The sequence below is a fragment of the Centroberyx gerrardi genome, chromosome 7 (genome assembly GCF_048128805.1).
Source record: "Centroberyx gerrardi isolate f3 chromosome 7, fCenGer3.hap1.cur.20231027, whole genome shotgun sequence".
NCBI classification, from domain to species: domain Eukaryota; kingdom Metazoa; phylum Chordata; class Actinopteri; order Beryciformes; family Berycidae; genus Centroberyx; species Centroberyx gerrardi.
The window spans coordinates 8,458,819-8,483,348 of NC_136003.1; the positions used below are offsets into that span (position 1 = coordinate 8,458,819).

The 24,530-nt window shown below is 43.7% G+C and overlaps 1 protein-coding gene across 1 annotated transcript in view; it reads right to left on the bottom strand.

Annotated features, from left to right (window-relative positions):
* cacna1ha (calcium channel, voltage-dependent, T type, alpha 1H subunit a) overlaps positions 1–24,530 on the bottom strand; it is a 124,018-nt gene that overhangs the window by 46,750 nt on the left and 52,738 nt on the right. The window contains exons 3-12 of the mRNA XM_078284696.1: positions 24,317–24,428; positions 22,229–22,362; positions 21,474–21,571; positions 15,018–15,177; positions 11,896–11,904; positions 10,449–10,773; positions 4,415–4,507; positions 1,819–2,057; positions 191–499; positions 1–91 (exon numbers count right to left, since the gene is read on the bottom strand). The exon at positions 1–91 is cut by the window's left edge and continues 154 nt beyond it. Of these exons, the coding sequence (XP_078140822.1) occupies positions 1–91; positions 191–499; positions 1,819–2,057; positions 4,415–4,507; positions 10,449–10,773; positions 11,896–11,904; positions 15,018–15,177; positions 21,474–21,571; positions 22,229–22,362; positions 24,317–24,428 (1,570 nt within the window). The remainder of the gene's footprint in view (positions 92–190; positions 500–1,818; positions 2,058–4,414; positions 4,508–10,448; positions 10,774–11,895; positions 11,905–15,017; positions 15,178–21,473; positions 21,572–22,228; positions 22,363–24,316; positions 24,429–24,530) is intronic.

Here is a 24,530-nt window from a genome sequence, read left to right on the forward strand (position 1 = left end):
GGTCGGATAGTTCATCCCTCCGTTCAGTCGCCCTAGCAACGCCCCCATCCCCTGGGTGACAGCAGGGGCATCGCCGCCACCGCCGCCGCTGTTCCCGCCGCCGCTGTTCCCGCCGCCGCTGTTCCCGCCGCCGCTGTTCCCGCCGCCGCTGTTCCCGCCGCCGCTGTTCCCGCCGCCGCCGCCGCTATTTCCATTCCCACTTCCTCCCCGCGTAGGCAGCGTCCTCATCTCCAGCTCCTCCCCTCCTCCGCCGACCCCTCCTCCTCCTCCTGCGTCCCCGTGCTCGCCGGTCGCCACGGTGACAGTGTGCTGCCCGCCGTTGCTGAGGCGACAGTGGTGGTGCTGGTGGTGCTGCAGCAGGTTGTGGATGGGCCTCAGCCACGGGGCGCTGGCCGGGCCCGAGCCGCCGCAGCCCCGGCTGAAGCCGTGGCCGTGGCCGTTGCCGCCGCCGTTCCCCCCGCCGCCGCTGCCGTTAGGGTTCACCTTTTTACGACGTTTACTGGGGGAGGGACAATGGACACAGACAGTCAAAATATTACATTAAATCACGGTTTATGCAAACTTGTAATCTTTTTTTCTGTGTGTTTGTGTATGAATACGCCTCCAGAGAAGTGGTTCTCAACATTTTGTGGTGTCACAGCATTTTTCTGGGAGACACAGAATTACCAAGGCACACTGAATTATTAAGTGCTCTGAACAAAGCATGTTTTAGTTGCCCCAAATGACTCATAAAGTGTTGTATAGAGACACGAGAGCACCGGCAAACACAACAAACTGCTGGGCAAAGACGAGATTAATTTAACCTGGGGAGAAAGTGTGATTATAATTTCAATAAAATGAATTTTTACTGACTTAGACTTTTTGACACGGGTCTTCGTAATATCTCAGAGGAAATCTAAGGGCTTGGCTGAGCTCAGTCTGTTTGAGGTTCTTCGACTTCCTGACCTAAAAAAAGATTTTTAGTCCCAAGCAAACTTTTTTAAACCTCCATTTATCCAGAGAAGGTTTGCTGTATGCGCACACTCTTTTTCAGTGATGCAACCACAGTCTGCTACTGTTGGCTAAACACAACTATAACTTACAGTAGCCACCTAGATGAGTAGCTGCAGGGGCACACACTCATACCTAGGAGCCTAGCCCACGGGCACCTTGACAATGGCTGTTGAGGGTAAAGAAGGAATTCACTTTCTCTACTTTTCTAGTACTGTTCTATTCTCCCAACCAGTCCAGGAATTTGAATCGGAGACCTTTCAGTGACAAGGCGACCTTTTGACCTTGTCTAATCTCTAGGCTACGGCATAAAAAACATTTATAGCCACTCGCTCTACAAGAAATAAACCCATGACCCATTTTGAATCCCTAAGCAGAGTTTAAAGGAAAGATCCACTCTTACACTGTTAGATATCATCAATTTGTTTTGTGTTTTGTGATCAGGACTTTGTATTTCACACGCTACTGACAGATCCACAAAGATGCAAGGTGTGCTGCATTGCATTATGGTTCATCTGAGCTATTGTTGGTGGAGAAATTGTCATCTCTGATGGATTTCTCCCTGTATGATTGTTGAACGTCGGTACAAAATGATACGTCTAGAAAGAAGCCCTCGCTCTTTGACTCTGAGGGACTGACACCAAAACCTGATGTTTACTGTTGAAATATCTCAACATAATGTCATGTGGTCTACTTTTGGCCAGATATCCACGGGAATAAGAAAAATACCCCGCCAAACAACAAAATTCTCCCAGAAACTACATCTGAAATGAAGTTTTTAACAGCGTTGAAGTGCTTTAGGGTGGACTCCTCCAGCCCACATCTCACCTGTGCCAGCCGGAGTATATCCTCTGCACCCGGCGGGTCAGCTTGCGGTAGAGGTGGCTGACGTAGCGCAGCATCTCCTCGTAACAGGAGCCCGGCTCGCTGTAGCTGGCCAGCGTGGAGTCGTTGGACATGTAGCGGGCGCGCTGCTCCCGCATCAGGGCGTTCTCCCTCTGCTTGGTCTCCGAGAACTGGGTGGCGATGACCACCAGGCACAGGTTGATCATGAAGAAAGAGCCCACCTGGTGCGAGGGGGGTACAGAGCGGTTATTTAGAGTCGCGGCGCACAAACTGGGCTCCAGGGGAAACCGCATTGGTCCTTGGAGTCCCGGCAAACATGAGCATCTGGGTCATTTCAATATTTTTGCATTCACTTGTGGTTCACTTTTGGATTGGAAACCCCAGATTTAGACAGCAATTGGCAGGAAAAGGAGACAAAGCGGGAAGGGGAAAGGTAAAGGTGCAAGCTCCAGTTCATGCTAATGTTCCTTTTATTTCTTTCCTTGGAATTTGTTTCGGTAAAGTCGAAAAATCACTCTGACATTTACGGGACAGCACCTAGCAAACTAGCAACGGTGAATGTCAACACCACAGACAGACAAGGCAAAGTGCATCAGTCGATACAAAGTAAAAGTGAAAGGTGAAAATGGTTAGAGAGAGATGGGAGAAAGAGAGGAAAGAGGCAGGAAATGGGAAGAAAAGGGGTAGAAGAGGAGAGGAGAAGATGGCGAAAAGGACAGAAAGAGAGGGAAGGTAGAATGAAGGAGAAATGGAGATAATGGGAAGGCGGAAAGCGGAGAAAGGAGTGGGATGATGACGTTGGAACAAAATGATCACATATAGAAACACCCTCTGACTCAGTTCTGACTCATAGACAATCAGTGCAACACAATATACTGTATTTCCATGTTTATTGGAAAAACTTTGGGTTTCCGCTTTCAAAATGAACTTTAGATTCGATTAAACGGGGGAGACTCGGGGCCACGGCTCTTTAGAGAATCCAAATGAAGACAGCCGGATCTGCGGCCTTATTGTCGCTCTCTAGAAACTATATTGCAGTCCCGAGAGTCTCTTGGCCAGATCCTATAATGTGCTAAAAACCGCTGGCACCTTTGTAAGGATATAAGAGCGGCCGTGTTAACTGTCGTCCCACAGACCTACTCCATAAAAGCACCGTTACAGTCACAAGGAGTTGTATTAAAATAGAAAATCCACTTCTGTCAATTGCATAGATGCTCCTCCGTCAATATTACCTTTAAAGGAGAACTCGCAAGCGCTAACTTTATCCTCGAGGTGTAAAAAAAAACGGTGTCAAGCAAAGTATTACTATGCCTTATGCATTATTGAGATGCAGAGAGCTGGGCCAGGCATTGGGATGATAGAACAGACTGTGTTTTTATCGTTATTTAGAGGATATGAAATGTAAACGTTTCAGAAACGGTGGCCTCGACTTGAAGTTACAGATATATCCGTAACATCGTGTCTGCGCTGGAATGCCTATTTAATTTTTAGTCTTCTCTCTCTCTTCCTCGCATCCCTCTCTCCCTCATCTTTCTGTATCCATCACTCCTTTCGTCGCTCACGCCTTCTTCCATCCTCTCCCTCCCTCTTTCTCTATATCTCCTCTCTCTCCCTCTCTCTCTCTCCCTCGCTCTGAGTGCATAATAAGCACGTCTACATCAAACGACAGGCAGGGAGGAAAGTAGGTCATACAGCAGAGTAAAATATAGCCGAGGCTGGGCTTTTTCAAAATCTTACCCCCCAACAACTGTATGATAAGAGTGAAATCGTGTACGATAACAAGAAAGTCTGTGGCGTTCAATGGAAGCGGGTTTCGCTTGAAGCAGAGTTTAGCGGTTAACTTCAAAAAGGTTACTCTGGGTTGTTAATGCGTGTATAATACCATAAAAATATATTTCAGGAGCAATGCATTGCTGTTTGTAAGCTTTCGACCAGAATGCTGCAGACTGTGTAGAGCTGTATGAACAGGAGCAGGACTGAAGAAATGTTGGATACTAGCACACCAGGCACTGAAGTTATTTAACCACATATACAAATATACAATACAGCAAAAACCACTTAAAGTCAAATAAAGAGGCATTTTGAGAACATCTTGCTTCCTTAATGTGATGTATTTCCTGTTGAAACAGGATGTTGGGGCGGGACATAATGCAGGGATGAAGTGTAAACCAGTGGGATATCAGTTAGGGTGAGACAGGCAGTTTTATTTGATGGGAGGGGATTGTTCAAAATTCTGTGACTGTTTAATTGTTTGGAATTTTTATGTTTTCCAGGAAGTAAAACGAATGAGATTTTGATATAAGAAATACAATAAAATAACTTTTTTGGCCTAAATTGTGAAATAGGTGTATGGTATGATAGTTAGAATGAGCTAAAAAGTCAGTGTGACTTTAATGGTGGTTTGTTGTCCACCACAGTGTCTAGTTAAGTTAACCACTTTACCGGCCACAGTCAAAATTGACCAGAACTAGTGAATTTCCATCCATAGTTTAGAGTTAGAGATTGTTTTTGAAGCTTGAGCATGAGTTGCAAAGATTACGGTTGTTCAACAAGACAAATAAATAAAGAGGATACTTACTATAATGAGCAGTATAAAATATATAAAATTGTAGAAGGAGTGAGCATCCATGACATAGTACATGATGTCTACCCATCCTTCCAGTGTGATGACCTGGAGGAGGGAGAGAGAGAGAGAGCGAGAGAGAGAGAGAGCGAGAGAGAGAGAGAGAAATACATTATTGTATAATGAATAGGCAGTTAGCAAAACAATTACACGCCTTGCTAGCTCTGCCCATTGGCTATTCTTAAACATAAACATTGGAGACACGCACACACACACGCGCACACACACACACACACACACACACACACAGTCAGACATACATTCCCAATTCTCTTTTCTGTGCTTATCTGTAGAGAGAAGGCCTGTGGTGTCTCTCTATCCCTTTATCCGTGTGTGTGTGTGTGTGTGTGCCGGGGGACTGACGCAGCTCTTTCATGTAGCTACTATGCTAATGAGTGGCTGAGATGCTGAGACCTGAAAGCGGCGGCTCAGCTCAGCCAAGCCGATAATACACTCACACCTCAGCGAGCATTACACATCGCCGCATAAACTGCTAGTGTGTACGCATACGCACACACACACACACACACACACAGAAACAAACACATGCATTTGCATAAATAAACATACACAAATCTTCCAACAAACATGCAAACAGGCATGTGAATGCACACATGCTTGTACGCATGAAGAATCGTACACAAACACACCAATGCACACACGTACACACCACCAACACCCACACACGCACACTCCACACACACACACACACATACACACCCAGCAGCCACTAATCCTCTCTCTATTGAAATGCTCTCCATGCACCAGATTAACACAGGAGCCAAGGATCCTCATCTCAGAGCTGAAATACACCTGTAGAAAAAACTCATTGTGGCTCCGCTTGATTCCAGAAGAAGAGACAGGGAACAGACAGGCTAGAAAAAAACATACAAACAGTCTGCCAGGCAGCCATCCAACCAACCATAGATTCAGTCAGCCAGACTAACAGCCAGACAAACAGTCGGCGAAACAGCCAGAAAAACCAACCGACCATCTAGAACAGACAGGCCCCGCAACTCCAATTGTTTTTCGATATAAGTCAGATATTTTTTTCTAAAGTCTGAACAGCAAAAAAAACACAGAATTCGATCTTTTCACCTCAGATTTAAACCACATTAGGTGCTTTGAAATGCGAATCATCTCTGAAAATGCAACTCAGCCTGACCACTCAGATCAGATTTCAAGTGTTTTCTCTCCATATTTGATAGTCACACGTTGTGCCAAGAGCAACAAATGAGGAAGAGAGCCAAGAGGTTTCACATCATATACCATCGCTTTGCCTCCTTCGATGAATGCGTTCTGCACTGCGACTAGTAAATGCCATCAAAATAACATCCATGTTACTCGCTTATTGTTAGCACCCAGAGCTGTTGGACGCACCCTTAGTCAGCATCACTACTATGACAACCGATGTCCTCGTGATTATACTGTAAAAACACACAAATCCGATCTGTTCGCTTGTAAATTAAAATGTGGACATGCTCCCTTAAGGATCAGATTTAAATACCTGCTGTCTGAAAATAATTAAGACAAACAGTCAAGCCAACCTGCCTGGCAAACAGCGGGACAGACTCACACTCAGACAGACGAGTGAAGAGGCCTCAGTGCAGCCTCTTCCACGGTTTGCCGCCAGAGAACTGGACCCGGTGCTGCACGAGGCACACAAAGGACCGCTAAGCCTTGATCTGTGTTCAAAGGTGAAGAGACTAAAAGAGTCAAAGGCGCTGCTGAAGTATTTTACACAACAAAACTAACCTTAGGCTCTGAAGGCATTCGCAGTATACAAGGCGGAGCGTGAAGTGGGCTTCTCTGCATATAAATACACCAGAAGAGAATGCCTTTCCACGTTAGATTTTTCAAATTTCTGTGTAATACTTTGTGACGGTACACTTTCTGCATCCCGACGCGTGGAACTAACTGCGGCCATTTATCCAGAAAAAGCAACGCCACCGAAAACAGCGAGGCCCAAATAGTTTTCATCCCTGTTAGTTCGTTTGTTTGTTGTCAGCAGGATATCTCCTCTGATCGGATTTCTGTGAAACTCGGTGGCCAGATAGACCTCGAGCCAAGGAACAATTGATTCCATTTTGGTGGTGATCCAGACCTGGGAAAGTCCGCCATTAGATAATTATTATTACTTTTTAGGTAGAATTATGAAACGAACAGAGATAGAGAAACGATTCCAGATCCTAAAGGTGTGTTTGCAGGGTCGAGAAATCAATTTAACTACAAATTGAAGAGATAGGAATGATCTCTTTGGGTGTAACGGCGAGTTCAACGAGTCAGCAAGCTACTATAGCCAGGCAATAAATTCCATTGGTTTAAATAAGCAATGAAAATACACGCTTCCCTGTTCGAAATGGAGGGAAGGAACGTTCGTCCGAGGGCCGTCCCGCTACTCTAGAGGGTGTTGTAAATCCTTTTAGTTGTCGCTGTTTAAGTCAGTGGCATGCATGTGGAGCGGAGAGGACATACTCAGCTGTCATCGGTTATTTAAGAGAGGAGATAGAGGCGATAACCTGAGCAAATCACCCGCTGACCCCCGCAACAAACAACCCATCCACCGCTCTTGACCCCCGTTAGAGATAAGGGGACGACGAGCAAAGCGGCCGATCCTGCAGTTTACCTTAATGACATGCATGTGGAGCAGAGAGGACATGCTCAGCTGTCATTGGTTATTTAAGAGAGGAGGGAATAGAGGTGATAGCCTGAACAAATCACCCGCCAACTCTCTCAAACAACAACACATTGCTCTTGAACCCTATTGGACAGGCGGGACAGGAGTGTGTGCGTGCGTGTGACCAAGCGCCTGTCTCTACCGGGTCAATAGTTATTAACCTACGGGTTGATAGACAGATTGGCCTGATAACCCGAAGATGCCCCTTAGTTTGTCCTCTGCTCTTTCTCCTCATCCTTTATCTCTGCTCTCTACCTCTTTATCTGCCGCCGCCTTGTCTTTCTCACTTTCTCACTCTCTTATTTTTATCTGCTTCATTCCCAAATCTGCTTTTTTTTCCCCCTATTCTTTTGACAGAGGTCAATCCACTAACTGGTTCTTACACTGTAGGTCAGAACTGGGGATGAGCGGAAGTCTAGATCTTCCTGTCAATCAACTGTCATCACATACCGGATATATTAAATTAAAGTATGAGTCCATCAGTCAAGAACAAAAATGATGAACAAGAATCAGGCGGTGGTGGATTCCCAAAAGGAAGCTGTAGCACAAGAAATAAAACAAATGTGACAAAGTGTCCTTCTGTGTTGGATCTAAATACATTTGCAATCAACTTGAGTATATTTTTTGTCCCTGTGTGTGCTTCCACATTTGATTGCCGTGCACCAGGCTACGTTTTAATTACTAAAAATCAAGATTATTTTAAAAATCAGCAAGGGAATTTCCTCCGGAGAAGGATCCCGGAGTATTTGGTGTACCGCCCAGCCCTAGTCGGGACTCAATTAAGTCCCGGGCCAGGTCGCGCTGGGTCCCCAATTTGACAAGGTAACTGCTTGTTTTCATGCGCCCGCGTCCCGGAGCGACCCTCGAATTTACTCAATTTTGGAGCCACAGGCTGAAATGTTTTAAAAACCCTTGCACTGAAAATGTATTATTCATATTCTTCATATTTACAGATACTGAGGGAATAAAGCTTTCTACTGTAGACACAGGGATAACAAGCACCTCGTCTAACATTCACTGCAGCTCCCTCCTCTCTCTTTCTCCACACTCTCCATCTCTCTTTCTCTCATTTAGGATTCTCTCTCACTCCCTATCCGTCTCTTTCTCACTCTCTATCTCGATCTCTTTCTCTCCTACTCTTTATTTTCCTTTCTCTTTCTCTCTCAATCACTCTTTCTATATTTTTCTCTTACTGTTTCCATCCAACTGTCAAGCAAATATTACGCAAACTTATGAAATGTTTCAAAAAAAATAAAAATGTGAATTAGATGCATTTCCATCAGCTGGGTTGAAGTCAATAAAAAGGCTTCCTGAATGTCAAAAAAACACATCTGCCAGAGAAATGGAAAGAGTCTTTCAAGAATTGATTAGATTTGAGCAAGTTGTTATTCTTTGGTGTCAAGTAATGTTGGCCATATCTCATCCTTTCAATGTCTCATTCTCTCCCATCCTTCTCTCACATTCTCTCACTCACTCCCTCTGTGTCTTTCTTTCTCTCTATTTTTCTCTGGTGCAAGGCCGTGCTTTCATACCTGCAATCTTTTCCGTAAATTTCCATTGTAAAAGCACATAGCATAAGAAAAATATATTACTCTGTTCGGAGTGTCCTTTCAAGGGGCATGGCTGTGCATATTAAATCACTGGGAGTGGTGACACACACACACACACACACACACACAATCCAATCATAGCAACAACACATACACTGACAGTCACCACACACACACGCATACACACACACACACACACACACACACACACACACACACACACAGCATTCTAATTCATAAGAAATCTCATCTCATTTTGGGCTGAAAGAGATGCTCACTCTGCCATTAATAATATCTAATATCTAATCTTTGAGATCTCTGACTGTGAGCTGGGAACAACACACACACACACACACACACACACACACTGCAAAGTTGGGGTGTCTAAGAGTGAGGTGAGAGGCGCAGACCTGATGTAATTCGAAGCTATGATTGGAGAATGCCTAACAGGGATAAGTAAATGTGTGTGTGTGTGTGTGTGTGTGTGTGTGTGTGTGCATGCGTGCACATGGGCGTGTGCATGCCCATATGAATTGTGTTGGTGTCTGGGGTGAGGGTGTGTCTTATCAGTGTTTGTGCTGTTTCTGTCTGTTTAAGCTGTGATTGAATTTTGTGAGTGTGTGTCTTGTCACTTTTTGTGTTACTTGGAGTAATTTGAAGGTATGACTCTGTTCGAGAAAGTCATGCCGCGCAAGTCAAAGCCCATTAGACACAGAGACAGATCTATCAGCGGGACCAGAACAGATCTATTCGCAGGACTGGGCTTATATCAGTACAGCCCAGGCGGTGTTAGAGGAAAGGCTGTGATAGGGAAAAGCCTGTCACGCTCGCCTGGGGAGCCGGGCTCAGCACCGAGGGAAGAGAAAAATACATTTACACAACCAGCGCATGGACAGGAGATAGAGGGCTCTCAGGTCACGATACACACCCTTTGGTGGCCATAGTGGAGGTCCTCAACAGTGTTTTTCTAAACATATGATTTGGCCGTTTCAACAGAACTGAACAGACAAGGTTCACTTCTGTGCTGTTTTGGACTGGGAACTGATCATTTTGCAACTGATAAATCTGTTTAGATGCTTGTTAGCTAGCATCTGGTCAGCAGCACTGCCTTGTTGTAAACATATCTGATTTGCACTCTAAAGTATGTAGTAGAAGCTAGTTTGCTAGCCATAGTCACATGTTAACACTGACATCAGCTGCTTTGCTAAATTAGCTTGCTAGTTAGCTAGCTAACAATGCCAAAAACCAACTGTTTGTTCAGGTTAACCAAGCAGAAGCTTTTTTGCTGAGGAAATGACGAATTGATACTTATGAGAAAAATACAAAACTGTCTCCTAAACAGCAGCGAGTGAGCTCTACATCACCAACGATGGCTGAAACTCTTACCTCTCGCTGCCATTTTGGACAGCCAAAGTGCTAAGTTGCATAGCGCAGCTTTAAAATCCTATATTGTTCTCCAAACACCTTTAGAGCTCCCCATACAGCCTATATTGGCATAATTGGCCATTTCATTAGGTCTGGCCCACCTCCATATTGTTCGAGTACAATAGCTCCTTATGGGCCCTTCTGTTTGTGTGTCTGTGAATGTACATGTGTTTGTAATTGTTTGCGAATGTTTGTGCCGACACCATTCCTCAATTTCAGGGCCCAAGTGATGCCTCTCACTGTTACTCTCAACAATCTCCTCTCCATATATCCCTCTTCCTTTATCATACAGCATCTACATGTCCATGTCCAAATCTGCATATTTATACAATCTTACCTGGAATATGGCGATCCAGGCATAGGCGATGTTGTCAAAGTTGACAGCGCCCTTGTGAGGGTTGATGTCCCCGGGGCGGCACACATTATAGTACTGGTTCCAGTTCACGCAGCCGTTACCGCTGGCCCCGCCCACCACAGGGGGTGATCCAATCAGGGCTGAACCCCGGGGCGGCGCGGCCAATGTGCACTCGGCCCCGCCCTCGCTGTAGGCGGGCACGTCGTGGCAGCGCAGCATCCCGTTCTCACGGGGGGCCGAGCAAATGAACGGGCTGTCTTCACCCTCCTCGGACATGTAGTAAGTACTTATGGACAGGTTGTATATTCTGGATGGAGAAAGAATATGAATAGGTTATAAACCAATCCCAGTTTTACAGGGAAACCATTCTCAGAAGGCATTTATATCTTGGATCATCTCATCCAATCACATGGATGAGTTATTGAGACTGAAATTGTAATATAAACAAGGGAAAATGAATGTTCAGCGAATAGTCATCCTATTACAGATAGGTCACTGATCTTAGAGTTAACTGAGTTCATACATGAATACAAGCAGGCCATACAAAGTGAGGTTCAACTCAGTCATATTGATTTGTTCTCAATCAGGAACGGTTCAGAGTTTTATAGTCCGGTCACTGTCTGCAAATCCCCCTTAAGGTTTAAAGTTCTTGTATAGGGAAGAGAAATACAGAGAATATCTTGTATCCCAGGACCCTGACTGCAACTGATAAGAATCCTTTTACTTCCTCAGACGATTACAAAACATTGCTCTGAGCGCTTCTTGTGCTGGGGAAAGTTTTTATCTCCTTTTATTGCTGCGGTTGTATCATTCACCAATAAACAGGATCAGATGTACTTATCCCTTGTGCTATTTAAGGTGTACGCCTACATAGAAGCCTGGCTTAAGTGTGGTTGATGAGAGTGGATATATCATCGGGGTTATCAGGTGGGCACACATCCAATCACAGATGTTTCTTTCCATTAGGCGCGCAACACCGCCAGCAGGCGCATCAGTAACTATGCTCAACTATACAGCACCTACTGTACACTATCCACACGTTGCATCTGCACTTATACTTACATTTCTCTACTTCCACAACATCTAAATCAATAATTTCCAACCTCACCATCAATCTCTACAACAGCAGACTAATGGGACGGCTGACCCTGGTGGCTTCAAATGGCGCAGCAGCTCAGAAATCGAACTGCATCAGCAACCAGTAGACTTGGTTCTGTACAACACCTATACCAGGAGCTGAGAACGGTGTGTAACTACCCACATCTGCTACCATAGCGATGCCAGCATGAACTCCTATCTTAGTCATGAGATTGATTAATGAGGCGATTCATTTCAGCCGGAGCCACCGGTTGCTCTTTTGCAGCTGCTTCAGAAGCTGCCTTTGTGGCTTGCTGTAACCCCTGAACATGAATCCTAACCCCACGTTCACTCTATCACACTATTGGAAGTCTATTCATTTCCTGCAGAGCTGAGCGACCGGGGAAACTCGTCCGATGTCCGGACGGTCAGCAAGCTTGTTGGCCGAGAAAAGTCGCTGGCCACGGCTGGACTTTTCACGGTTATCAACCGTCAACAGCTTTACCGCGATTTCTTTATTCCTGATTCCTTGATTCCCTACCGATGTGATTTAGTTTCATGAGCAAGAATTCTGCTTAGCAAGTGCGAAACACAAACAACAAATACTAATACTAATAATAAGTCAATTACAGCCATTCAAAGCTTCCCGAACATTTGCATTGATCATTGGGGTCAATGGTAAACACTATAACCTAACCTATAGTTTGTGTCTTACATACCTGTACTATAGATACTTAGAACTATATTACTAAGGTATTTTGACATACCCGGTCTGGTCTGACATCTGACTGGGGACTCAATATTCTCTGCGGGTCCAAGTACTTCAGGTAAGTACTACATGTACACATTATATATAGGTCCAAAATCACCAAACTTATCCTTTAAAAATTTTGTAGCTGTATGAGACCAATAGATAGATGCAATTGGAATCAGAATAGAGTGACCCATTAACCAAGTTGCTCACAGTGTGAACATGGGGCGGCTCCCTGAGTAAACTAGTTGTGGATGTGGATAAATCTAAAGCAATGAATAGAGTCCTCACAGCCAGTCTAGTTTAGACTGTTTATGTGTTGCTAATGTCCCAAAGCTATGCAATGACTACTAGTGCTTTCCCCTATCTACACATTAAAATCCACAGCACCCAACTTCATAGGGCGTACCCTCGCTGTTCAGTCAAGCTTTTTCATTTCTATGCCTCATCTAGTGCATCTTCCCATGGCATGGCACACAGTAAACAGACCGCTGAGTGTTGTACCGCAGTGCCAGATCAGATTTTAGGCAGGTGCTGACAATCTCTGGCAGGACTGTAAGTTGCTGGCCCGTGTCTGCTTGCCCCCCCTCCACCTTTATTGCTGCTGTTGTGTGAAAACCACAAAACTCCAGGTCTGGTGTGTTTCATTTACTCCTTGAGTTGAAAATGACATGTATGGTAAGTATTATGTCAAGTTTCATCACCCAAGGGTCCTAGGAACCCTTTCATGGATTGAACATTGCTGGTTGCCAATATGTAAAATATGTCTGTTTTCCCTCCGTCCTGGAATGATTTTGGAGAGTTTATAGATATAAATTGTTTATGGGAAGCATTCACTCAGGCATTAGCTGGCAAAACAGGCCATGAGAAAATATCAGAGGTTAGCTGTTGGAAAAATCTCAGAAGAAATTCCAGTTCTGATTTTGGTTCCATTTTATAATTATCTAATATACGTGATCGGTCATGTGGAAGACGGCAGGCTGCCTTAGTATCTGAGAAGCAGAAGAGAAAGAGAGAGAGCATGTATATGTCTGTGCAAGAGTGTGTGTGTGTGTGTGTGTGTGCGTGCGTGCGTGTGTGTTATATTTGGGATTCACGCTGTACCGGAGGTCAGGCGATCATTTGTTCTGAGAGAGGAAACACAGCAGCATGCCTTGGCAATGAAATATTTAGCTGCTGTTCTCTCTCTGTCTCTGTCTTTCGCTGTCTCTTAAACACACGCACACACACACACACACGCACACACAAACTTGGATACACACACACACAGGAAGGATTCGGCTACATTAACTCTGGTACAATTTGTACCATTACATCAAAAATAGAATTAGTTCAGGAATGCCTCAGTGACATTTTTGGCTTCCTGTGGTTGTGGAAGTTGAAGCTGTTTTCGTACAACTGCTCTCCCCACGGCTAAATCTGGGACTCCGCTGATCTTTTCCCTGTGTGTGTGTGTGTGTGTGTGCATGCGTGCATGTTTGCGTGTGTGTCTGTTATGTTTTTTTGGGGGAGTCTGTGAATGTTCTCCTTCTGTCTCTGTCTGCTTTATTGGCATGACATACGTGTGTACATATTGTCAAAGCAGAAATTCAAACAAACAAAAACATAAGAGAAAATATTACATTCAATGACAAGAAACCAACAATATTTGTATCATCATTTACATTATATACCTGATTGTAAAAATGAAATGAAATGAAAATCTAAATTGTAATATCAAGCTCTATTGGACAGATTTGAATATTCAAAGGGTCTCTCTCTCTCTGTGTGTGTGTGTGTGTGTGTGTGTGTGTGTGTGTGTGCACTTCTGCATAAATGTGTGTGAGGATGCCATAGGGCTGTGTACATCCCAGAGTGTGTTGTGCAGCTCACATACTCTCACAAGTTACAACTAGGTTACTGTATCTTCGCTACTGGCCACAGCTGACTGTAACTCCTTATGACAATACAACACAAACGCGAACAGAGATCTGAAGAAAAAGGTAGGGAGAGAGAGAGAGAGAGAGAGAGAGAGAGAGAGAGTAGGTTCGGAACCTTGAAGAAAGATTTGACCACACACCGCGTGGCGTGAAGTGGCTTGCCGAAGACGAGATCTAACGCAATGTCTTCCTCTTTGAGAAAATGCAAAACAGAGAGATGTTTAAAATAGACTCTCAAAAGTTTGATTTTGTTGTTAAAATCCACTTTGAACATATCAGAGACCCAAAACCTTAAGTCCACCATTCACCTTACCGCGTGAACTCTCCACATCCTTGTGGCGCGTGCTAGAGGCAGCTTCAAAATAAGACCAAATGAACGAAACAAACCCAATAAACAGCTTTCTATGATACAGCATTGCGGAATTATGTATTATCATGTGTGATCTGCATATCACTCTTACTTACTGAAATTTGGATGACACATAGATGACGAGAATGGCACTTGTGCAGATGGGTGAATGGTTGACTTTGACATGGAGTTCTTTGGAGCCATTTTTGTGACGTTCAAAGTGGATTAAAACACCAAAATGTAACTGTTGACTGTATTTTTCACATCTCTGAGTATTTTTATGCTCAAGGTGGAAGCTAATTGCATCAGATCCCGTCTTCGACAAGCCGCAAATGATTTCCTCCGAGGTTTTGAATGGGACTCAAGACGGAAGTTAATGCAAAACAAAACAGCAGCAACACACTTGAGGCTGTTTGAGCTACTTCTGGCCCAGGATGAAAGAAATAATTCCTTACGTTCGGACGTCTTCTCCCAGGAAGCAGCGGTTGCGCAGAAGCCCCGCCCACAGCTGGACTCCCACGATGCCGAAGATGAAGAAGACGAAGAAGCAGAGGAGCAGGACGTTCCCCAGCATGGGCAGGGTGTCCAACAGCAGTGTCACCAGGATACGCATACCTGCACACACACAGTTGTAAATTGTTTATGCTGACGTGGCAACAAGACGAAACAGTGGGACACGGACGATAAAGATGTCTTCAGAAATTATTCGGACCATTAATATTATTATTGTCACACATACACTTGGACACAAATACATATTAGATGTTTGTATACAGGATGGATAGTTGGCTTTTGCAGCAGCGCAGCAGCTAGCCCCTAACTAGCCCCATGGCCACCGTAAACCCAGAGAGCCACAATTTTACCTGACTACTTCTATTGCTCTTGCGGGCTTTGAACCCACGACCTCCACCATGGGGCCAGTGTGTAATTACGAGGATTGACGATACCAAAAGTGACAGTCTGACATGGCGTCACCCTCTGGGATTTGAACGCTCAACCATTTCCCCGTGGCTGATATTATCTAACCCGCTCGGGCTTGGCATCCGTCTCCAGTTGTCGGTTGCGTTCAGTGTCAGCGGGGTGAGGGTTCCAGTCCCCGAGGTCCTGACAATGTGTTCTGTCCCCTTTTACACACCTCACAGCCTTGTCACATCGGATACACTCACAGCACTCCCACACATACACACTCACACGTATAGCTATGTTATGCTATGGCAACCCCACATTGTTATTCCCTATTTTGAGAAACAATTTTGTGGCAACAGATTTGAATGGTGAGATCTAAAGCTCATTAATATCATTTCTCAAATTACTATAATAATATTTATGTTTGGAAACACTGATTTCTTTTATTCCAAGAGTAATCAAAATAATTAGTTAGGGCAGCACAATTACGGCTAAAATGCTAATCATTTTGCTATTTATTGTGATCACAATTATTACTCAGGATTATTGTTCTTGATGATTTCAAGAACCAAAAGACTTGCACTTCCATCTTAAATCAACATTTCAACTAATTCCAACTGCATTCCAAGTGAAATTAAATGTTTCATTATTGTGATCTGCCAATATTCTTTGATTATGAATTTGGAATTATTAAGAACTGATAAGAGAATAAAGTCAATAAGCAGAGTTGGAGTCTGGATCTGAACCCCACCATCTTGTTTACAGTACAGACGGAGTTGAAATAGCACCAGTGTCCTAAGAGTGGATTCTAGATTTTGTTGTTCCGTGAAGTCCTAATTGTCTCAGAGGCAATGAGTCATCAGCGTATAGGGTGTATCTACTTGTTTGTGTGTTTGGCTGTGTGTGCTTCTGTCTATGCACACACACACACATCTCAGGCTTAGGGGGGAAAAAAAAAACATGACAAGATCCCTCCCAGATTGCTAATTAGGCACAAAGTTGCTGTCCCGGACATATTTTCTACATGGTGGCGCTGCAGGAAATCCCCTGAGAAAATCTATGATGTGAGGGACTTTCGCTTTGGTCTTCAAAATGCGTGTGGGATAGCATAATTAAGGATAAATTTACACCAAACCCATCCATCCATCCTCACTCAGTGATTCTCTGATCACGATTTAGCCGTAGCTCCGGAGAGGTGCGTGTATGTGTGTGTGTGTGTGAGATATACAGCAGCCAGGCAGCCAGGCAGGTGAAACAGAGCTCTAATGCTCTAATGAGATTAGCCCACTGGCCTTGGGGTGGAATAGAAACGCACACAGCCACACCATCGCTTCTGGTCAGTCAGACAGGGAGGAGTCACACTGTGCTCATCAAATTAGAGAGGATTCTCTCAACGCCAAACTGTCTCGCCCTTTTGTTGTCCTTTGATCTCCCTTTGTTTGCATGTCTCTCTATTTCCAGTATGTCTCTCAATTGGCTGCTCCCTTTCTTGTCGTCTTCACACTCAAAAACACAGAGAGGGACATAAAGAGGGGCAAAGTGAGGTGAGCTCACACATTTCTAATGACAGACTAATGACAGAGTGTGTGTGCGTGTGTGTGTGTGTGTCTATGTTTGTGTTTGAGAAAGACAGTGAGTTGGAGAGAGAGGGAACTCTGTTGTCATTTTAAGAGTGGATGTGATGCTCTACATATATCTCCATACACACATCCACACACACACACACACACACACACACACACACACACACACACACACACGCATATGCGTACATACAGTACAGTATATATAAAAAAAAAAAAACACACACACACACACTCACAGTAAACAGCACACAGATGCCTCTATAATAAACAATAACAGTGAGCTCAGCTCTGCAAACACAAACAGATCGCAGCAGCAGCAGCCACTAAGCAGAATACTGATGGGTTCCCCACACACGATTTTGGGTATGGAGACATGATTCAGCAAGACAGGGATGCAAAACAAGATCAACACTGCATTAACTCCCAGAGAATAGAGTTATTATATGCTCTTTTAAGTGAAGTTTAATTAAGCTAATGCAATTGAACGGCACACAAGAGGCAGAGTCGACGAGAGCAATTGAAACGGACAAGGGCCATCTATCCAGACAGAGTCATGCCACTGAAATCAGTGAAGTCCCATAGTCACCGAATTTCTGATAAACTGTTTTTTAAGCATTACGTTGCCAGGCAACAACACAATTCAAGCCAATAAGAAGTGTTTTGGATAATCTTGCTTAGCGATGAAATTTAGCTCTAGGAAGTACAGACTGAGTCACTGGGCGATTTAAAAAGTTCATCATTAACTTTTTTTTTTTTTTGAGGTGCTGTGGAAGGCAGCAGGATTGTGGAGGGAGAGGGAGCTTGAAGTAAGGGCTTGCAATGAAAATATAAAATGAGATAAAAATGTATTTATCCGTCTCCATCTTTTTTATAAAAATATGATAGAGATTGCTCTTGTCGGGACTCTTCTAATTAGTCTGCAGCCTCTGTATCTTAGATTAGATCTGGGGATAATTAAACAGGCTGATTTAAAATGTCAGGTCTGCATAGGTAAGTTTGAGCTTGTTAGGATGGACTTAAATAACTGACCATAAATTAATTTCTCGACACTCCTGGAGGTGTTGATGAGTGAGTGCTTTGAAATGGCTGTTAGCTTGCTCTCGTCAAATTGTGTGCATAGAGTATAACGCATCAGCATGTAGCCTTCACATAGCATTAGCTTAAAGTGTAAATGCCGCCTTTGACACATTATATATACTATGTAGCTTACGTGTTCATGCGTTTACGCGTAAGAGGATATTAGTGGATTTCACATGTAGCATAGCATTATTCATAGTATTCCCATGATGTCACATGCATTTCCTACTAATATGGTCCCTTACAATATAGACATTGGCTGTGGCTGTCGTTTGATAATAATCACCTGTTAATTGACTACAATCACCTGTTATTTTCCTACTAAGATGGCCGTGTGATGATGTAACAGAATACTATGAATAGGCTGAAAGAGCAGGAAAGATAAATTCATTAAAGACATGTAAATGATATAAGTGAAGATAGAAAAATTATCTGGTTTAGACTGCATTCATATTGTAGAGAAAGCCAACTGGGTTAATGTTAGATGGCTATCTAACTAATGGAGGCCACTTCATATACCTAGAAGTACCAATTACAGCAAAGGGTACGCACACTTTGCTGTGCATGCAGTGAGCTAAATGTTAAAAAGCTAGCTAGCGTTAGCTAACCTAGGAATTCAAAGACAAGCAGCTAGCTTGCTAGCTAGTTGGTAGCTAACAGACTACTTTGTTGCCACGCTATAGCAGCTAACTGAGTCCTGAATGATTTAGTTATTTAGTTTTACTTATTGGGGAAAAAGACATTTCACTCAATAATGAAGTAATAATGCGAGAAACATTATCGGCTGAAGGAGTCAAAAACGCTTAGGTGGCCAGATAAGTCAAGTGTAGCGTAGACGTTCAGGTAAGCGTCACAGGTACTGCTTTTCTACTATTTTTGTGGAATTTTGACTGAAGTAGTAGCACAGAGAAAAAGGCAGAGTGTGGGCATGTATTTGTGTGTCTTGTGTGTGTGTGTATGTTTGTGTGTGCTGGCGTTTTAAGACATTTGGCAGAGGATTTAACTGCACCCTGCACACTGCAGCTCCGTAAACATGAAATAAACACAGAACTCGCTGCTCACTGTATCTAGGTGACAGCACAGAAACACATTCAACATCTGTCTAACAATGGACAGTTCCCATCCACTTAGAACGAAAGATAAACAGTGATAGAGAGGCAGAGCGATGGAGGTATGGAGAGAGAGAGAGAAACAGAGAGAGCGATGTGGGGAGAGAAAAATGTTTGCCTATTAGCCTGGCTGGCCTCTGCCCAAAAACTCTCAGCTCCATATCTGATCAAAATGCAGATGAGGGCAGCTTCAGAGAAAGAGAGAAAAAACTAGGAGAGAGTATAAATGAGACAGAGAGAGAGAGAGAGAGAGAGAGAGAGAGAGAGAGAGAGAGAGAGAGAGAGAGAAAGAAAGAGAGAGAGAGAGAGAGAGAGAGAGAGAGAGAGAGAGAGAGGAAAGCTGGTGTTAAGCATCCTGAGGGTATCTCTAAAACTGTGGTTGTATATGCTTGTGAGTGTGTGTTTGTGGACCCAGGGGTATGATTGTGTGTGTGTGAGTGCGTGTGTGTGTGTGGCTACACTGACCTTGAGTGTCCAGCCCCAAGTAATACCTCTCGTTGTCACCCTCATCATCATTCCCTCCCTCTCCTCTCTCTCTCCATCTCCCACCCTCTATCAGCCCCCCTTCAGGGAGCACTTTCTGAAAATGTGTTACAATAAAATAAGTTTTACTTTACCCTGTAAAGTAAACTTGGTTTCTGAGGGCTATTGCGTGAGAAACAGAGAACCTGTCGTGCTTTATGACTGTGTTTGGGTTACCTGCAGTGCCCAAAGCGCCCCCACAAACACACGGACACGCACAAATGAACGGATACGTACACACACACACACATACACACACATTTCCATATCACCATCACTCATGTGGGAGCATTTCGGGCAAACCTCTTTCACATGCTAACGGCAGCCTTATTCCGGGAAAGTGGGGTCATAATTCAAACACACACGCACACACACACACACATACACAGTGATCTTTTGGCTACATTCAGTTTGTCTGTATTCTGGCTTGCTGCAGCCAGACAGCAAGCAGACGTCTATAAACTACACACTGTATATTTAATCAGTATGGATCAAATTAATAGCCTGGCTTCCAAGGTGCTGTAGACTGAGAGAATGACTGATGTGATTTGGTGTCACTCCCATGTGCTCTCCGATGCCAGAATATAATAAAGGATCTACTTTATCACTAGTAAAAGAGCTACTTTTCTGTTGTTTTTATTAAATAATAAGATAATAAGAAATAAAGTCACTATGTTAAACCAATAAAAATAGCAGACATGACAGGGTTACATCAGACTAAAACAGGTAAATACAACAAGAAAGAAAGAAAGAAAGAAAGAAAAAAACATGTTTTAGAGAGGTGTATTTACTGTAACAAGATGACTAGTGATATTGCCAGCCTCGGCTGGCCCCTTGCCTAATGTATGCTGGTTAATAAACTTCTACATTGTTATGACACCATTGTCTAGTGAGCCTCTTTAGCTGTAGATTCATGGCCACTTCTGTCAGAGAGCTTTTAAGGAAGTGAGTAACTAAGTGCAAGTCCTCAGTCAACACTGGTGCTGGTACGACCTGGGACATCAGCTAAAGGAATACATCTAGTATTGTAGAGACTGGCCCGTTGGTCAACTTACCTGTTAAGTGATGACAACATAGACACCAAAATCATCCATTGCTCCCGGTAGTTTGCTGGCTGCAGTGCTCCATGCTAACTTTAGCATAGTTTAGCATACCATAACTTTAGCAAGTTGAAGGATAGTAGCATTACCTCAAAAGTGAGAAAACAAGAATTTAGCAGCTCTTAAGCTAAATGGTAAGTAATTTTAAATGAAATGGAGCTAAGTCTGGCAGTTTTGTGTAAAATGTACACAAAATATGATACAACAATAATACTGTTTTGAACATGGTTGCTCACCTGAAATAGTTCCAAAAATAAACCTGGCTACATTGAGTTAAAGATTTTTTTTTTAATATAATTTATGATTCTACAGACCATATAATAAAAACCACAATGGAGTTTTTATTACTAATAGGTCAGTCTTGTTACTTTGGATAATACGAGTAGCCTACTATCACTCAACACATTGTATGCCAGTGGGTCTCAATCCTGGTCCTCTCACCACTGTTGTATGCTGAAGTGTTAGCATGGGGCACCGGGGCGAATGATCCACCGGGGCCACATGGATGATTTTGGTGTCTATGCTCTCATCACTTATCGGGTAAGTTGACCAACGGGGCCAATCACCCAAAAACTTTGTGTACTTCTTCAAAAGGACAAACATTGACTTACTCGGTACTCTGTTGATGGCCCGTAGCGGCCTGAGCACTCGGACGGTACGGATGGCCGACAGACTGGCGTTATGGCCATCCAGAGAATACTCCATCATCCTGGAGACAGGGAGAGAGAGTTTAAAATCTATAATGCCAGCAGTCCACATAAGCACAATTGACATTTTACTACATATAGTCAGAAGCTCTTTTTCCACTGTTTATATTGCAGCACCCAAACGTCATAAAAGTGACAATATTTACAGAGAGAAAGGGAGAGTGAGAAAAAGAGAAAAAGAAAGAGCGCTACAAAAAGCAACACCAACACAGGACACCTACGCAAAGGACACTATCAATTCTATTTAGAACATGACATGTGGTGTGGTGTGGTGCAGGGACAAACATGCACACACACGTGCGCACATACACACACACACACACACACACACACACACACACTCGCACACAAACAGATAGAGACATGCACAAACACCCACAGGCACAACAGCATGCACCTGTATCACACATCTTTGTCATGTGTGATACAGGTACTCTATCCTTGGGCATGAAATGTGTGTGTGTGTGTGTGTGTGTGTGTGTGTGTGTGTGTGTGTGTGTGTGTGTGTACTGTGGGCATACATCTTGATTCACCTCAGAGTGACAGGGACAAAATGAAAGGTTGTGTTTTTCTAGGGTGACCGCTAGTGTCTGTCTGTAGATAACAGAGAAAGAGGCAAAACCGACGGGCGTGAGAGCAATGCACCGTGGGATACCGACCCTGCCATGACGATGAAGAAGTCGAGGCGGTTCCACGTGTCGCCGAGGTAACACTTGGAGCCGAAGATTCCCAGGGCCACCATCTTGATGACCATCTCCACCGCAAAGAACGCAAAGATACAGTCGTCCAGTACCTGGATAAATAAACACATACAGTTAAAATTCATGTTTGACACTGACAACAATAACAGCAAATCAACCTTTGTGCCAAAATATGCGGCCGGGCCCTTGTTAAGTCATCAATGGAGACTCATGTTTGAAAGAAACCGTAGACGTGTGAAAGATGTTTGTCTGAAAAATAAGCCTTGTCTCCATTAGCTTGTTCCATCCCAGCGGGGCATAGCGCTGTCTTAGCATAGTTATGTTTGTGTCTCAATTAATTAGACAGCTACCATGGCAAAAGAATGTCTGTATTTGAAAAATAATGAGCACATCTCAACAACGCCGAGAATGAACGCCGCTCTAGAGCAAGAGACTGCCAAAGAGAATGCATCAAGCTTCCATTATTATTAATTTATGTATTGTTCTCTTTATTGTTATTGCTCTTCCAGGTGCTTATATTGTGAGACAAATATCAACTTAGAACAGGGTGTGCGATTTTATATTTACAATCAATAATCGTTAATCCATTAGTCTAGTCCATAGTCTAGCTGGTGGCCAGCTTTGGCAAGATCTGACCACCTTGTAAAATTCTGGCCCACTGTCAGTCCAGCCAGTTTGGACCAGGTTTTACGCAGTACAATGGAAACGCTGCCTCTGAGCCAACCAGACTATTTAAACATTATAATAATGTAACATGATGTTTTATTGACCTCTATGTGGCCAAGGGGCGCTGCAGCAGGGCAGATGCTTGCTGACCCGGAGCTTGAACCCTGGTCCTACGGTTGAAGGACGGTCTCTTTAACCAGTGGACAAAAATGCCTCCCACGCAATAATATGTCATTTTTTCCCCCTGGCTATCTTCTGAGGCGGTGATAATTCTCAGCAAAGTAATGACATGGCGAGTTAAAATTATTATATCATCCGATGCCAGACAAGCTGGCTATTAAGAAAATATGGGAATTCACCTGCTGAGGCATTGTTAGCTCACCGTCCAAGAAAGATGTTGTAATTCAGCAATATTTCCACTATTATACAAAGCTGATCATCAGCAACTACACATTAGAGGTCAAGGGTGTCTAAGATTTGAGATGTCTTAGGGAATTGTTCAGACAATTAACAAAAGAAGGCACTAAGAATTGTCTGGCAACCAGTCATTTGAGGTACTAGTTTTGTATTACAACATATCAACTATTCTACCTTATAACGTTCAAGAAAGAGTTGTCTACTGTCTGTCAGAAGTTGTTTGTTTGTTTGTTTGTTTGTTTATTTGGATCCCCATTAGCTGCTGCATCTCAGCAGCTATGGTTGGATGGGTGGATGGGGGCTTTTATTACTTCTATAGGAGGTAAAGATGTAATGTTAAGAACTGTTGCTTGAAGTACCCTGCTTAAAGCAAAAGTTCTCGAATTCTCCACCGCAGTCTTTGGCCTTATGATTGTTGCTGCTTGTGGATTCTACACAGAGCCTTCCTAGTCGCCAAAACTCTTTGATTTATGCGATGTGGACCGATAGTTTTTGACAAAACATTAAAAAATGATACCTCTCTCCCTGCATTTCAAGTACCATCTCTCTTCGTCCCATTCAGATGGGATTGGCTGTCCCAACACTGTGGTCGATCTGTCTAAGGGAACTTACTGTCAAGAGCAATGAGAGAGCTTATTGTTTTAAGTAACAAAAAAGAGGAAATTTGAGGCATTTTTACCACAGGATACTTTTGCCTAGTCAATAGCCTTCCACTGGGTGAAAGCTACCCTGCCACCATGATTTGACAATCACCGCAGAGACCCATTTATTAGATTGTACTGTAGAAAATAGCATGAATATTTGATGATGTGTTTTCATGGAAAGGAAGGAAATGGAACTTGACACATACAGTACATAAAAAAGTATGAGAGAAACGCAGCACCGTGAGTAGGCTGTTGAGTTCGAGACACAGCGAATCGGATAGGTTGCAGTGATAGGGGTGCAGGGGGGTGTCACACCAACCTGGAGGATGAGGCACCACTCTGACTGGCAGGTGACGTCTTCGCAGGGCTGGAACATCCCCAGAGTCACACAGTTGAGCAGGATCACCAGCATGGACACGTGCTCAAACCACGTGGAGGTGGAGGTTAAGGTCAAAACATGGACACATGGAGGCAATAATACACCGTCAATAGAGGGGGAACAGCATTAAACTTGAATAGTAAGGAGCCATAGT